This window comes from Carcharhinus amblyrhynchos, unplaced genomic scaffold (assembly GCF_965287045.1).
Source record: "Carcharhinus amblyrhynchos unplaced genomic scaffold, sCarAmb.v2.hapA scaffold_620, whole genome shotgun sequence".
In the NCBI taxonomy this organism is placed as follows: Eukaryota; Metazoa; Chordata; class Chondrichthyes; order Carcharhiniformes; family Carcharhinidae; genus Carcharhinus; species Carcharhinus amblyrhynchos.
In genome coordinates, this window is record NW_027650360.1 from 22,501 (window position 1) to 39,294 (window position 16,794).

Consider the following 16,794-nt stretch of genomic DNA (forward strand, 5'->3'; position numbering starts at 1 on the left):
CTATTCTATCATTCTTCTCTATCTGTCTCTGTCTCTCTCTCTATCTCTCTGTCTCTCTCTATATCTCTCTGTCTCTCTCTCTCTCTATCATTCTCTCTCTATCTCTATTCTATCACTCTCTCTCTATCTCTCTGTCTCTCTCTCTATCTCTCTGTCTCTCTCTCTCTCTATCTCTCTCTCTCTATCATTCTCTCTCTATCTCTATTCTATCACTCTCTCTCTATCTCTCTGTCTCTCTCTCTCTATCATTCTCTCTCTATTTCTATTCTATCACTCCCTCTCTCTGTCTCTTTAGCTCTCTTTTTCTCTCTCTCTCTCTATCATTCTCTCTCTATCTCTATTCTATCATTCTTCTCTATCTGTCTCTGTCTCTCTCTCTATCTCTCTGTCTCTCTCTATATCTCTCTGTCTCTCTCTCTCTATCATTCTCCAACTCTCTTCTATCACTCTCACTCTATCTCTCTGTCTCTCTCTTTCTCTATCTCTCTCTCTCTCTATCATTCTCTCTCTAGCTCTATTCTATCACTCTCTCTCTATCTGTCCCTGTCTCTCTCTATATCTCTCTGTCTCTCTCTCTCTCTATCATTCTCTCTCTATCTCTATTCTATCACTCTCTCTCTATCTCTCTGTCTCTCTCTATATCTCTCTGTCTCTCTCTCTCTCTATATCTCTCTCTCTCTATCATTCTCCAACTCTCTTCTATCACTCTCTCTCTATCTCTCTGTCTCTCTCTCTCTATCTCTCTCTCTCTATCATTCTCTCTCTATCTCTCTTCTATCACTCTCTCTATCTGTCCCTGTCTCTCTCTATATCTCTCTGTCTCTCTCTCTCTATCTCTCTCTCTATCTATATTCTATCACTCTCTCTCTATCTGTCCCTGTCTCTCTCTATATCTCTCTGTCTCTCTCTCTCTCTATCATTCTCTCTCTATCTCTATTCTATCACTCTCTCTCTATCTCTCTGACTCTCTCTCTATCTCTCTGTCTCTCTCTTTCTCTATCTCTCTCTCTCTCTATCATTCTCTATCTCTATTCTATCACTCTCTCTCTATCTGTCCCTGTCTCTCTCTATATCTCTCTGTCTCTCTCTCTCTATCTCTCTCTCTCTATCAATCTCTCTCTATCTGTCTATCACTCTCTCTATCTCCCTGTCTGTCCCTCTCTTTCTATCACTCTCTCTCTGTCTCTCTTTCTCTGTCTCTCTCTCTTTCTTTCTATCGCTCTCTCTTTATTTATATCTCAGTCTATCTCTCACTTTCTATCACTCTCTCTCTCTCTATCTCCGTCTCTCTGTTTTTCTCTCTCTCTCTCTCCCTTGTATTTCTCACTGTCTCTTTCTCTTTCTGTCTGGCTGTCTCTCTCTCTCTTTCTATCACTCTCTCTAGCTCCCTCTCTCTGTTTCTCTCTCTCTCTCTCTTGTATTTCTCACTGTCTCTTTCTCTCTCTGTCTGGCTGTCTCTCTCTCTCTCTCTTTCTGTTACTCTCTCTCTCCATTTCCTCTGTTTTCCTCTCGTTTCTCTCACTGTCTCTTTCTCTCCGTCTGTCTCCTTCTGTCTGTCTCTCTCTCTTTCTTTCTGTCACTCTCTATTTATATCTCAGTCTCTCTCTTTCTCTCTCTATCACTTTCTCTCTATCTCTCTCTCTCTCTTTCTCTCTCTACCACTCTCTCTCTCGCTCTCTTTCTCTCTGATTTTCTCTCTCCGAATTTGGCCACACAGTAATAGGTGTATAAGGAGTATAGTAGGGGACTGAGAACACAGCTGTGTGGGGCACCGGTGTTGAGAACGATTGTGCAGGAGGGGTTGTTCCGCATCCTCACTGATTGTGATCTGTAGATTAGGAAATTTAGGATCCAGTCGCACAGAGGGAGTAGCCCTGGTAACACTGCTGCTTGGCCTTTCGATAGAAATATTTCAGTTTGGGCTCTCCGTGTACTTTAACATTCCGAGCACAGAAATAGCACCAGCTCTTAAAGGGACTGGGCAATGCTATTTCCCCCGAGCATCTGACAATTTTTACAAACACCAGTCCACTCAAATTTACAACAAAATCCAATCAAATCTAACAGGGTGAAAGTGAGCCAAATCCAGAGTATCACGGTCAACCAAAGAGGAACAGCTCAAGTTACTAATTGACTGGGTATAATGATTCATGATGCACTGTATGGTGGCCAGAGTATTATTGAACCAAACTGTAATATCATACTAGATTGTTGTCAGAACTGCAGGTGGAAAAGAGGGAGGGATGTCCAATATTCAAATTTCTGCAGTTCGTTCCAATAGCTGAGAACAGAATATAATGGCGGTGTCATTAGGGTGTTGTAAACCTTGTGTTTCACATTCAGATTGTACACAGTATAGGAGAGAGCACCAAGAATCAAACAACATTTTATCATTCTATAGGGGAGGAAAATATCTTTTCTTGTAGTTAAGACACACAACATCAAACATTCCTAGATTACAAGACATTAACTCACTGCCGGGTATCTGTTATTCTATAGATAAACCACCCCGAACCCCTCGATTAGATTCCAGTCTGTAACTCACTCCTGGGTATCTGTTATTCTATATATAAACCACCCCGAACCCCTCGATTAGATTCCAGTCTGTAACTCACTCCCGGGTATCTGTTATTCTATATATAAACCACCCCGAACCCCTCGATTAGATTCCAGTCTGTAACTCACTCCCGGGTATCTGTTATTCTATATATAAACCACCCCGAACCCCTCGATTAGATTCCAGTCTGTAACTCACTCCCGGGTATCTGTTATTCTATATATAAACCACCCCGAACCCCTCGATTAGATTCCAGTCTGTAACTCACTCCCGGGTATATGTTATTCTATATATAAACCACCCCGAACCCCTCGATTAGATTCCAGTCTGTAACTCACTCCCGGGTATCTGTTATTCTATATATAAACCACCCCGAACCCCTCGATTAGATTCCAGTCTGTAACTCACTCCCGGGTATCTGTTATTCTATACATAAACCACCCTGAACCCCTCGATTAGATTCCAGTCTGTAACTCACTCCTGCGTATCTGATATTCTCTATGTAAACCACCCTCGGTTAGTTGTGTTGTGGAATGACAAGGATAAGTCTGGGGCTTAAGAGAAAATGCTGGAAAATCTCAGCAGGTCTGGCAGCATCTGTAAGGAGAGAAAAGAGCTGATGTTTCGAGTCCAGACGACCCTTTGTCAAAGCTAAAAGGCAGAGAAAGTGGGAGATATTTATCTTAGGTTAGGGAATGAAAGGTGGGTGACAAAACCGGGGAAAGGCTGCTAATGGCAGCCCGCAGAGAGAATAGAAGGTGTGAATGGCCAAACGGCGGAGAAACAACGGATGAATGAACATCGCTCGACAGTCACCAGGTAAGACTGTTCCCTTCCTGTTGGCGAACACTTCGGTGGTCACGGGCATTCAGCCTCTGACCTTTGGGTAAGCATTCTCCAAGGCGGCCTTCACGACACACGACAGCGCAGAGTCGCTGAACAGAGACTGATAGCCAAGTTCCGCACACATGAGGACGGTCTCAACAGGGATCTTGGGTTCATGTCGCACTATCTGTAACCCCCGTGACTTGCCTGGGTTTGCAAAACCTCACTTACTGTACTGTCTGGAGACAATACACATCTCTTTAACCTGTGATCAGTGCTCCTTCCACTCACATTGTCGGCCACTTTAGGACTTGAACAGCAGGTTAGGTGTAAGGATTCGCATTCTAATCACTAATCTCTAAACTGTCTGTGCTTTATATGCTCTGTCTGAGGCCAGAGCTCTCCATTCACCTGACGAAGAGGGTAACCTCGAAACCTAGTGAGTTTACAGTCAAATAAACCTGTTGGACTTAAACCTGGTGTTGTCAGACTTACATAAGAACATAAGAAATAGTCCCCCTCAACTCCGGCATCAGCCTAGTAAACCTCCTCTGCACTCCCTCCAAGGCCAAAATATCCTTGCGTAAGTGCGGCGCCCAAAACTGCACACAGTACTCCAGCTGCGGCCTCACCAATGCCCTATACAGCTGCAGCAAGACCTCCCTACTTTTATATTCAATCCCCCTCGCTATGAAGGCCAGCACCCCATTCGCCTTCCTCGTACAGAGAAACTGGAATCAGAGGGTAAACTGCGACAGGGTGAAGATTTGGGGGGAGGGGGGGGGTGGAGATTGGGTGGGAGGGAGGTAAAATGGAGAAAAGGTGAGGGGAGGGGAAAGGGGAAGCAAAGGGGGGGAGAAAAGAGTGGGTAAAATAGGGGGAAAGAGTGGTGGGGGGGGAGGTGGAGGAGAAAAATAAAAAAGGACAATAAAGAAGTAGAAGGTAGAGGACAGATAAAAATTGTTTGTGGGCATGGATAAGATGCTGTGTCGGAGAGTCGGTGCAGACACGAATGTGTGGAGGTGCTGGCGTTGGACTGGGGTAAACACAGTAAGAAGCCTCACAACACCAGGTTAAAGTCCAACAGGTTTATTTGACGGTAAACCCACAAGCTTTCGGGGTTCTGCCCCTTCGTCAGGTGAGTGGAGAGTTCTGGTCTCAGACAGAGCATATAAACAGCACAGACAGTTTACAGAGTACTGATTAGAATGCTAGTCTTTACAGCTAATCAAGTCTCAAAGGTGCAGACAATGTGAGTGGAGAGAGGGTTAAGCATAGGTTAAAGAGATGTGTATTGTCTCCAGACAGGACAGTTAGTGAGGTTTTGCAAACCCAGGCAAGTCCTGGGTGTTACAGATAGTGTGACATGAACCCAAGATCCCTGTTGAGACCGTCCTCATGTGTGCGGAACTTGGCTATCAGTTTCTGCTCAGCGACTCTGCGCTGTCGTGTGTTTGATGGGGACAGTGTAGAGGGAGCTTTACTCTGTATCTAACCCCGTGCTGTATCTGTCCTGGGAGTGTTTGATGGGGGGGACAGTGTAGAGGGAGCTTTACTCTGTATCTAACCCCGTGCTGTACCTGTCCTGGGAGTGTTTGATGGGGGGACAGTGTAGAGGGAGCTTTACTCTGTATCTAACCCCGTGCTGTACCTGTCCTGGGAGTGTTTGATGGGGGGGGACAGTGTAGAGGGAGCTTTACTCTGTATCTAACCCCGTGCTGTACCTGTCCTGGGAGTGTTTGATGTGGGGGACAGTGTAGAGGGAGCTTTACTCTGTATCTAACCCCGTGCTGTGTCTGTCCCGGGAGTGTTTGGTGGGGGGACAGTGTAGAGGGAGCTTTACTCTGTATCTAACCCCGTGCTGTACCTGTCCTGGGAGTGTTTGATGGGGGGACAGTGTAGAGGGAGCTTTACTCTGTATCTAACCCCGTGCTGTTCCTGTCCTGGGAGTGTTTGATGGGGGACAGTGTAGAGGGAGCTTTACTCTGTATCTGACCCCGTGCTGTACCTGTCCTGGGAGTGTTTGATGGGGGGACAGTGTAGAGGGAGCTTTACTCTGTATCTAACCCCGTGCTGTACCTGTCCTGGGAGTGTTTGATGGGAGGGACAGTGTAGAGGGAGCTTTACTCTGTATCTAACCCCGTGCTGTACCTGTCCTGGGAGTGTTTGATGGGGGGGACAGTGTAGAGGGAGCTTTACTCTGTATCTAACCCCGTGCTGTACCTGTCCTGGGAGTGTTTGATGGGGGGGACAGTGTAGAGGGAGCTTTACTCTGTATCTAACCCCGTGCTGTACCTGTCCTGGGAGTGTTTGATGGGGGGGACAGTGCAGAGGGAGCTTTACTCTGTATCTAACCCCGTTGCTGTATCTATCCCGGGAGTGTTTGATGGGGGTAAACACATTCAGAAGTCTCACAACGCCAGGTTAAAGTCCAACAGGTTTATTTGATAGCAAACCCACTAGCTTTTGGAGCTCTGCCCCTTCACCAGGTGAGTGGGAGTTGTGATCACAAACAGGGAATATAAAGACACAAACTCAATTTACAAAATAATGGTTGGAATGTGAGTCTTTCCAGCTAGTCGAGTCTTAAAGGTGCAGACAATGTGAGTGGAGAGAGCATTGAGCACTGGTTAAAGAGGTGTGTATTGTCTCCAGACAGGAGAGTCAGTGAGATGTTGCATCTCCAGCCCCCCCAGACCTCCTCCCCCTGGGTGAAGTGTAGAGTTTCCTGCGGGCAGAGCGAGAGTGTAGCACTGTGCCTCTCCCCTGGTGTGGGTATGCCGGCGTTGGACTGGGATAAACCCAGTAAAAAGTCTGACGACGCCAGGTTTTAGTCCAACCGATTTATTTGATAATAGACTCACAAGCTTTCGGGGTTAGCCCCTTCGTCAGGTGAATGGAGAGTTCTGGCCTCAGACAGAGCATATAAAGCACAGACAGTTTAGAGATTACTGATTAGAATGCGAATCCTTACACCTAACCTGCTGTTCAAGACCTGAAGTGGCTGACAATGTGAGTGGAAGGAGCACTGATCACAGGTTACAGAGATGTGTATCGTCTCCAGACAGTACAGTAAGTGAGGTTTTGCAAACCCAGGCAAGTCACGGGGGTTACAGATAGTGCGACATGAACCCAAGATCCCTGTTGAGACCGTCCTCATGTGTGCGGAACTTGGCTATCAGTCTCTGCTCAGCGACTCAGTGCTCCTTCCACTCACATTGTCGGCCACTTCAGGTCTTGAACAGCAGGTTAGGTGTAAGGATTCGCATTCTAATCAGTAATCTCTAAACTGTCTGTGCTTTATATGCTCTGTCTGAGGCCAGAACTCTCCATTCACCTGACGAAGGGGCTAACCCCGAAAGCTTGTGAGTCTGTTATCAAATAAATCGGTTGGACTAAAACCTGGTGTCGTCAGACTTTTTACTGTGCCTTTCCCCTGGGGCAGTGCTGGGCTGGGACGGATGAAGGTGTGTGTGTGTGTGTTGGAAAGCAGTCTCACACACACACACACACACACACACACAGGCTGATGGCGAGGCTGCCAGGGATCAGGAGGGATGTGCCCCACCCCTCAGCAGTCTGTCAGCAGCACTCCCCCAGCACGCTCTCCAACAGCTGGCTGGCGGGGTTGGGTGAGGACTGGAAGGGGAGGGGAAGGGAGGGGTGGGGGGAGGAGGGCCTGCAAGATCCGTAGGGAATGGGAACGGCTGAGAGGAAATGTGGTGCTGGGAGGGAGACGGAGAGAGAGAGAGAGAGACAGAGAGAGAGGAAAAGACTGAGAGGGGGAGAGAGAGAGAGAGGAAGAGATAGACAGAGAGAGAGACACGAAGAGACAGAGAGAGAGAGAGAAGGAGAGAGAGAGATAGGGAGAGAGACACGAAGAGACAGAGAGAGAGCGAGAGAGAGAGACAGAGAGAGAGAGAGAGAGAGGAAGAGATAGAGAGAGAGACACGAAGAGACAGAGAGAGAGAGGGAGAGAGAGAGATAGGGAGAGAGAGACACGAAGAGACAGAGAGAGAGCGAGAGAGAGAGACAGAGAGAGAGAGACAGAGAGAGAGAGAGACAGAGGGAGAGAGAGACAGAGAGAGAGAGACAGAGAGAGAGAGACAGAGAGAGAGAGAGACAGAGAGAGAGAGACAGAGGGAGAGAGAGACAGAGGGAGAGAGAGACAGAGAGAGAGAGACAGAGAGAGAGAGAGACAGAGAGAGAGAGAGACAGAGAGAGAGAGGGAGAGAGAGAGAGAGGGAGAGAGAGAGACAGAGGGAGAGAGAGAGACAGAGAGAGAGAGAGAGATTTCTGATAGACAGGGGAATTAAGAGTTATGGGGAGAGGGCGGGAAAGTGGAACTGAGCCACTTCAGATCAGCCATGATCTTATTGAATGGCGGGGCAGGCTCGAGGGGCTAGATGGCCTACTCCTGCTCCTATTTCTTATGTTCTTATGAGAGACAGAGAGAGAGATGGAGAAAGGCAGAGAGACAGACACAGAGAGAGCGACACCAAGAGAGAGAGAGACAGAGAGGAAGAGAGAAGGGCAGGGAGAGGGACAGAGAGATTGACATAAAAAGAGAGAGAGAGTGAGAGAGAGAGACAGAGAGAGAAAGGCAGAGAGAGGGAAAGAGAGAATCACACACACACACACACATACATACACACACAAAGGAAGAGAGGGGGGACAGAGGGAATGACAGAGAGAAAGAGAGACAGAGATAAAGAGAGACAGAGTTAGAGAGAGACAGACACAGAGGGAGAAAGAGACAGAGTGACAGAGACAGAGAGAGAGACAGTGTGAAAGACAGAGAGAGATAGAGAGTGAGAGAGAGATAGGGAGAGAAATAGAGACAGAAACAGAGAGGGAGAGAGACAGAGACAGAGAGAAAAAAGACACTGACAGAGCAACAGAAAGTGTCCACTAGGATTAGAGAGGAAGGGCCCCACCTAACACTTTTGATAAACGGACTTCCCAACACACACACACATAGCTGTGTGCTGGGTGGAGTACAGAGGAATGTGAGATCCACAGGGAATGGGGAACAGCAGGGAGAAAACATACTGTATCATGGGGGGCAGAGAGAGAGAGAGACAGAGAGAGAGCGAGAGGGACAGAGAGAAAGAGAGAGAGAGACAGAGAGAGAGAGAGACAGAGAGAGAGAGAGAGACAGAGAGAGAGAGAGAGACAGAGAGAGACAGAGAGAGAGAGAGAGAGAGACAGAGAGAGAGAGAGAGAGGGACAGAGAGAGAGAGAGACAGAGAGAGAGAGAGAGACAGAGAGAGAGAGGGACAGAGAGAGAGAGAGACAGAGAGAGAGGGACAGAGAGACAGGCAAACAGACAGACAGAGAGAGAGACAGAGAGAGAGAGAGACAAAGAGACAGAGAGAGAGGGAGTGAGAGACAAAGAGACACAGAGTGATAGAGAGAGAGAGACAGAGAGAGAGAGAGGCAGAAAGAGAGAGACAGAGAGAGAGAGGCAGAGAAAGAGAGAGAGAGAGAGAGAAAGAAAGGGACAGAGAGAGAGACAGACAGACAGACAGACAGAGAGAGAGGGACAGTGGGAGAGACGGTGAGAGTGAGAGACGCACACACACAGACGGAGGGAGAGATAGAGGGAGAGGCAGAGACAGATGGCCATAGAATCCCAAAATACAGAAGGAGGCCAATCACTACATTGAGTCTGCAATAACTCTCCAAAAGAGCATTTTATCTCCTTAATCCCAGGCATTTAGCATGGCCAATCCACCTAACCTGCACAGCTTTGGACACTAAGGGACAATTTAGCATGGCCAATCCACCTAACCTGCACAGCTTTGGACACTAAGGGACAATTTAGCATGGCCAATCCACCTAACCTGCACATCTTTGGACACTAAGGGACAATTTAGCATGGCCAATCCACCCAACCTGCACAGCTTTGGACATTAAGGGGCAATTTACCATGGCCAATCCACCTAACCCGCACATCTTTTGACACCAAGGGACAATTTAGTATGGCCAATCCCCCTAACCTGCACATCTTTTGACACTAAGGGACAATTTACCATGGCCAATCCACCTAACCTGCACATCTTTTGACACCAAGGGACAATTTAGTATGGCCAATCCCCCTAACCTGCACATCTTTTGACACTAAGGGACAATTTAGCATGGCCAATCCCCCTAACCTGCACATCTTTGGACATGATGCGGATGTGCCGGCGTTGGACTGGGGTAAACATATTAAAAAGTCTGAAACACCAGGTTTAAGTCCGACTGATTTATTTGATAGTAAACTCACTAGCTTTCGGGGTTGGTCCCTTTGTCAGGTGAATGGAGAGTTCTGGCCTCAGACAGAGCATATAAAGCACAGACAGTTTACAGATTACTGATTAGAATGCGAATCTTTACACCTAACCTGCTGTTCAAGTCCTAAAGTGGCCGACAATGTGAGTGGAAGGAGCACTGATCGCAGGTTAAAGAGATGTGTATTGTCTGCAGACGGTACAGTCCCCATTCACCTGACGAAGGGGCTAACCCCGAAAGCTAGTGAGTTTACTACCAAATAAATCGGTTGGGCTTAAACCTGGTGTTGTCAGACTTTTCACCATCTTTTGACAGTCAGGGATACTTTAGCCTGGCCAATCTGATGAATGAACACATCCTTGTGCTGACAAAGAGAGATAGAGAGTGGGATGGAAAGAGAGAGGAATTACATTCCTAGTATATGTGTCGCAATCTGTGGAAGTCCCAGACAAATCTTCAGCAACGAAGGGCTTGTTTGAAGTTGAGACTCTTGTTGCAACACTGGTGCTGTCATGGCTAGATCTTAGAATGTTTGGAAACTTGCCTCTTGTCTCCAATGAAAGGCATTAATTAGGCCGAATATGGTTCAAACTCCCACACTCCTTTGGAAAGTCTGCTTCCTCTGACAGTACGGCACTCCCTCGCTATAACTCAGCGGGGCGTATCGGGCCTGGAGTGAGGGGACTGAGGAATTGGAGGGGCCCTGTTTGAACACGTCACTTTCTGACTCAGATTGGGGTTAGTAGAGGTTGGGTAGGCTTGGGTTGTGTTCACGATTAGCAAAAGCCACTAGCTTTCAGAGCGCTGCCCCTTCGTCAGGTGAGTGGGGAGTTCTGTTCAGGCATATAAAGACACAAACTCAATTTACAAAATAATGGTTGGAATGCGAGTCTTTCCAGATAAGCAAGTCTTAAAAGTACAGGCAATGTGAGTGGAGAGAGAGTTAAACACAGGTTACAAAGATGTGTATTGTCTCCAGACAGGACAATTAGTGAGATTTTGCAAACCCAGGCAAGTCACGGGGGTTACAGATAGTGCGACATGAACCCAAGATCCCTGTTGAGACCGTCCTCATGTGTGCGGAACTTGGCTATCAGTCTCTGCTCAGCGACTCTGCGCTGTCGTGTGTCGTGAAGGCTGCCTTGGAGAATGCTTACCCGAAGGTCAGAGGCCGAATGCCCGTGACCACTGAAGTGTTCGCCAACAGGAAGGGAACAGTCTTGCCTGGTGATTGTCGAGCGATGATCATTCATCCGTTGTTGTAGCGTCTGCATGGTCTCCCCAATGTACCATGCTTCGGGACATCCTTTCCTGCAACGTATCAGGTAGACAACGTTGGCCGAGTTGCAACAGTATTTACCGTGTACCTGGTGGATGGTGTTCTCACGTGTGATGATGGTATCCGTGTCGATGATCCGGCAGGTCTTGCAGAGGTTGCAAGGATGTTCCACTTCTCCAGTTTCCACCCTAAACATGTTAAAGAAGCCAGTCCCTATGGACAAGCCCTCCGTATACACAGGATCTGCTCAGATGAGGAGGATCGTGACAGACACCTCCAGATGCTGAAAGATGCCCTCATAAGAACAGGATATGCCGCTCAACTCATAGATCGGCAGTTCCAACACATCACAGCGAAAAACCGCACCGATCTCCTCAGAAGGCAAACACAGGACACAGTGGACAGAGTACCCTTCGTCGTCCAGTACTTCCCCGGAGCGGAGAAGCTACGACATCTTCTCCGGAGTCTTCAACATATCATTGATGAAGATGAACATCTCGCCAGGGCCATCCCCACACCCCCACTTCTTGCCTTCAAACAACCACACAACCTCAAACAGACCATTGTTCGCAGCAAACTACCCAGCCTTCAGGAGAACAGTGACCACAACACCACACAACCCTGTCACAGCAACCTCTGCAAGACATGCCGGATCATCGACATGGATACCATCATCACACGTGAGAATACCATCCACCAGGTACATGGTAAATACTCTTGCAACTCGGCCAACATTGTCTACCTGATACGTTGCAGGAAAGGATGTCCCAAAGCATGGTACATTGGGGAGACCGTGCAGATGCTACGACAATGGATGAATGAACATCGCTCGACAATCACCAGTCAAGACTGTTCCCTTCCTGTTGGCGAACACTTCAGCAGTCATGGGCATTCGGCCTCTGACCTTCAGGTAAGCATTCTCCAAGGCGGCCTTCACGACACACGACAGCGCAGAGTCGCTGAACAGAGACTGATAGCCAAGTTCCGCACACATGAGGACGGTCTCAACAGGGATCTTGGGTTCATGTCGCACTATCTGTAACCCCCGTGACTTGCCTGGGTTTGCAAAACCTCACTTACTGCCCTGTCTGGAGACAATACACATCTCTCTAACCTATGCTTAATGTTATCTCCACTCACATGGTCTGCACCTTTAAGACTTGATTAGCTGTAAAGACTCGCATTCCAGTCATTATTCTGTAAATTGAGTTTGCGTCTTTATATTCCCTGTTTGTAAACAGAACTCCCACTCACCTGACGAAGGGGCAGCGCTCCGAAAGCTAGTGGCTTTTTGCTACCAAATGAACCTGTTGGACTTTAACCTGGTGTTGTGAGACTTACCCCAGTCCAACACCGGCATCTCCACATCTTGTTTTCGCAGGAGCAGAGAAGGCTGAGGGACAACCGGATTGAGGTGTGGAAGACTACGAGGGACACGGACAGAGTGGATGAGGAGCAGGTCTCCTGAATCGAAGGGTCAGTCACAAGAGGGACACAAATTAGAAGTGAGGGGCGGGAGGTTTCGGAAGGGGAGGGTGGCGATGTGAGGAAAAACCTTCTTTCCCCAGAGGGTGGTGACGGTCTGGAATGCGCTGCCTGGGAGGGCAGTAGAGGTGGGACGCCTCATATCCTTTCAAAAAGTACCTGGATGAGTACTCGGCCCAAGTCATCACATTCAGGGCGATGGGTCAAGTGATGGCATGTGGGGTTAGGTGGGGGGTCAGATATTTCTCGCGTGTCGGTGCAGCAGACCCATGGGGCCTGTTCTGTGTCACCGCACTTCAGGAAAGGTGTGAGAGACCTCGTGAGGGTGCCGAGAAGATCTAGAGCCACAGAGGTTTACAAGAGTACAATATCAAGGGTAGGAGTCTTAGCAGTGTGGAAGATCAGAAGGATCTTGGGGTCCGGGTCCATAGGACTCTTAAATCGGCCTCGCAGGTGGAGGATGTGGTCAAGAAGGCGTATGGTGTACTGGCCTTCATCAATCGAGGGATTGAGTTTAGGAGTCGAGGGATTGAGTTTAGGAGTCGGGAGATAATGCTGCAGCTTTATAAGACCCTGGTCAGACCCCACTTGGAGTACTGTGCGCAGTTCTGGTCGCCTCACTACAGGAAGGATTTGGAAGCCATTGAAAGGGTGCAGAGGAGATTTACAAGGATGTTGCCTGGATTGGGAGGCATGCCTTATGAGGATAGGTTGAGAGAGCTCGGTCTCTTCTCCCTGGAGAGATGAAGGATGAGAGGTGACCTGATAGAGGTTTATAAGATGTTGAGAGGTATAGATAGGGTGGACTCTCAGAGGCTATTTCCCAGGGCTGAAATGGTCACTACGAGAGGACACAGGTTTAAGGTGCTGGGGAGCAGGTACAGAGGAGATGTCAGGGGTAAGTTTTTCACTCAGAGGGTGGTGAGTGAGTGGAATCGGCTGCCGTCGGTGGTGGCGGAGGCGAACTCGCTGGGGTCTTTTAAGAGACTTCTGGATGAGTACATGGGATTTAATGGGATTGGGGGTTACAGATAGGCCTGGTAGGTAGGGATATGATCGGTGCAACTTGTGGGCCGAAGGGCCTGTTTGTGCTGTAGTGTTCTATGTTCCATGTTCTAGAGTCCACCCAACTTGTCCATGTGCCGCCCAGTTTTTAACACTGAGCCCACGTTTGGCCCATTTCCCTCTGTGCCCACCTTACCCATGTGAAGGTCGAAATGTTTTTTAAAAGCATTAGAGGGGAGGAGATGGCCTTGTTGGCCTTTATCGCGAGGGGGATTGAATATAAAAGTAGGGAGGTCTTGCTGCAGCTGTATAGGGCATTGGTGAGGCCACAGCTGGAGTACTGTGTGCAGTTTTGGTCACTGCACTTACGCAAGGATATTTTGGCCTTGGAGGGAGTGCAGAGGAGGTTTACTAGGCTGATACCGGAGATGAGGGGGTTGAGCTATGAGGAGAGATTGAATAGGTTGGGTCTGTACTCGTTGGAGTTTAGAAGGCTGAGGGGGGATCTTATAGAGACGTATAAGATGATGAATGGGATGGATAGGATAGAGGTGGAGAGGCTCTTCCCGCTCAGAAAGGACAGTAGGACTAGGGGGCACAGCCTCAAGATAAAGGGGGGACGGTTTAGAATGGAGTTGAGGAGGAACTTCTTCACTCAAAGGGTGGTGAATCTCTGGAATTCTCTGCCCGTTGAAGTGGTGGAGGCTGCCTCGCTGAATATTTTTAAGACGCGGGTTGATGGGTTTTTGATAGGAGAGGGGATTAAGGGTTATGGGGAGAGGGCGGGAAAGTGGAACTGAGCCACGACAGATCAGCCATGATCTTATTGAATGGCGGGGCAGGCTCGAAGGGCTAGATGGCCTACTCCTGCTCCTATTTCTTATGTTCCTATTATCACTAGACTATTAATCCAGAAACTCAGCTAATGTTCTGGGGGACCCGGGTTCGAATCCCGCCACAGCAGATGGTGGAATTTGAATTCAATAAAAAATATCTGGAATTAAGAATCTACTGATGACGGTGAAACCATTGTCGGAAAAACCCCATCTGGTTCACTAATATCCCTTTAGGGAAGGGGAAATCTGCCGTCCTTACCCGGTCTGGCCTACATGTGACTCCAGAGGCCACACAACAATGTGGCTGTCTCTCAACTGCCCTCCAAGGGGCAACTAGGGATGGGTAATAAATGCTGGACCCAGACAGAGACACCCACGTCCCACAAATGAATGAAAAAAAAGACAAAATTGTACCCGCCTCTACTACTACCTCTGGCAGCTTATTCCAGACACTCACCACCCTCTGTGTGAAAAAATTGTCCCTGTGGACCCTTTTGTAACTCTCCCCTCTCACCTTAAACCTCTCCCCTCTAGTTTTAGACTCCCCTACCTTTGGGGAAAAGATATTGACTATCTAGCTGATCTGTGCCCCTCATTATTTTATAAATCTCTGTAAGATCACCCCTCAGCCTCCTACGCTCCAGAGAAAAAAGTCCCAGTCAATCCAGCCTCTCCTCATAACCCAAACCATCAAGTCCCGGTAGCATCCTAGTAAATCTTTCCTGCACTCTTTCTAGTTTAATAATATCCTTTCTATAATAGGGTGACCAGAACTGTACACAGTATTCCAAGTGTGGCCTTACCAATGTCTTGTACAACTTCAACAAGACGTCCCAACTCCTGTATTCAATGTTCTGACCGATGAAACCAAGCATGCCGAATGCCTTCTTCACCACTCTGTCCACCTGTGACTCCACTTTCAAGGAGCTATGAACATGTCCCCCTAGATCTCTTTGTTCTGTAACTCTCCCCAACACCCTACCTTTAACTAAGTCCTGCCCTGGTTCAATCTACCAAAATGCATCACCTCGCATTTATCTAAATTAAACCGAAAGTGGCAATGCAGGTGGAGAAGGTAGTCAAGAAGGCATACGGCATGCTTGCCTTCATCAGCCGGGGTACTGAGTTTAAAAATTGGCAAGTCATGTTGCAGCTTTATAGAACCTTAGTGAGGTTGCCCTTGGAATATAGTGTTCAATTCTGGTCGCCACACTACCAGAAGGATGTGGAGGCTTTGGAGAGGGTACAGAAAAGACTTAACAGGATGTTGCCCTGGTATGGAGGGCATTAGCTATGAAGAGAGGTTGGAGAAACTTGGTTTGTTCTCACTGGAGCGACGGAAGCCGAGGGGAGACCTGATAGAAGTCTACAAGATTACGAGGGGCAGAGTGGATAGACAGAAGCTCTTTCCTAGGATAGAAAAGTCAAGTACTAGGGGGGCATGGGTTTGAGGTCCATGGGGTAAAGTTGAGAGGAGATGTACAAGGCAAGTCTTTTACACAGAGGATGGTGAATGCCTGGAACGAGATACCCAAGGAAGTGGTGGGAGCGGGTGCGATAGCGGCATTGAAGGGGTGATTAGACAAATACATGAATAGGATGGGAATGGAAGGATAGGGACTCCGTAAGTGCGTACGGTTTTGGTTGAGGCAGGCGCCACGATCGGGACAGGCTTGGAGGGCCGTAGGGCCTGTTCCTGTGCTGTAGTTCTGTTTGTTCCTTCATAAAGCAGAACGGCCCCAGGCTTGAGACCATGTTAACGTCAAAGTGAGGTGTGGGAGAAGCTGCGATCGCTCGCCTTGGAGCGGAGGAGGCTGAGGCGAGATTGGGATAAGAGGCGGACAAGATCCTGGAGCGGCGCGGTGGCACAGTGGGTCAGCACTGCTGCTCCGGGGTCCCGGGTTCGATTCCCCGGCCTCGGGCCTGTGTGGAGCTTGCACATCCTCCCCGTGTCTGCGTGGGTTTTCCTCCGGGGTGGTCCGGTTTCCTCCCGCAGTCCAAAAGATGTGCGGGTTATGGTTGATTGGCCGTGCTAAGAAATTGCCCCTTAGTGTCCAGAGATGTGTAGGTGAGAGGGGATTAGTGGGTATAATATGTAGGGATATGGGGGTAGGGTGGGATTGTGTTCGGTACAGACTCGATGGGCCGAAGGGCCTCTCTCTGCACTGTAGGGTTTCTATGATTCTATGATTCTGACAGGATTAGATAAGGGGGACGAAGAAGGGACATGGATGACGTAGTGTGGGGTGGGGGGTGGTGGACACACACACACACACACACACACACGCACACACACATTGAAGGGGTTTGAGCGAGAGATAGGACATAGAAGTGTACAGCACAGGGAAGAGGCCCTTCGGCCCATCACGTTGCACCGGACATGGCGCCAAATTAAACAGGTCCCTTCTGCCCGTCCCCGGTTCCTATCCCTCTATCCCTTGCACGAGCGGCCCGCTGTGTCGTGGCGACGGGCAGTTGCTGCCACACAGCGCCTGGGACCCGCTTGGGTTCCCCACTCGGGTGGCAGTCTG

General features: G+C 48.7%; 1 protein-coding gene across 1 annotated transcript in view; it reads right to left on the reverse strand.

Annotated features, from left to right (window-relative positions):
* The window catches only part of LOC145339703 (adenylate cyclase type 2-like), a gene marked incomplete at its 3' end in the record, with an annotated part of 35,963 nt that extends 19,945 nt beyond the window's left edge, over positions 1-16,018 (reverse strand). Inside the window, exon 1 of the mRNA XM_080184225.1 lies at positions 15,900-16,018. Coding sequence (XP_080040351.1) covers positions 15,900-16,018 — 119 coding nt within the window. The remainder of the gene's footprint in view (positions 1-15,899) is intronic.
* Between the last annotated feature and the right edge of the window lie 776 nt (positions 16,019-16,794).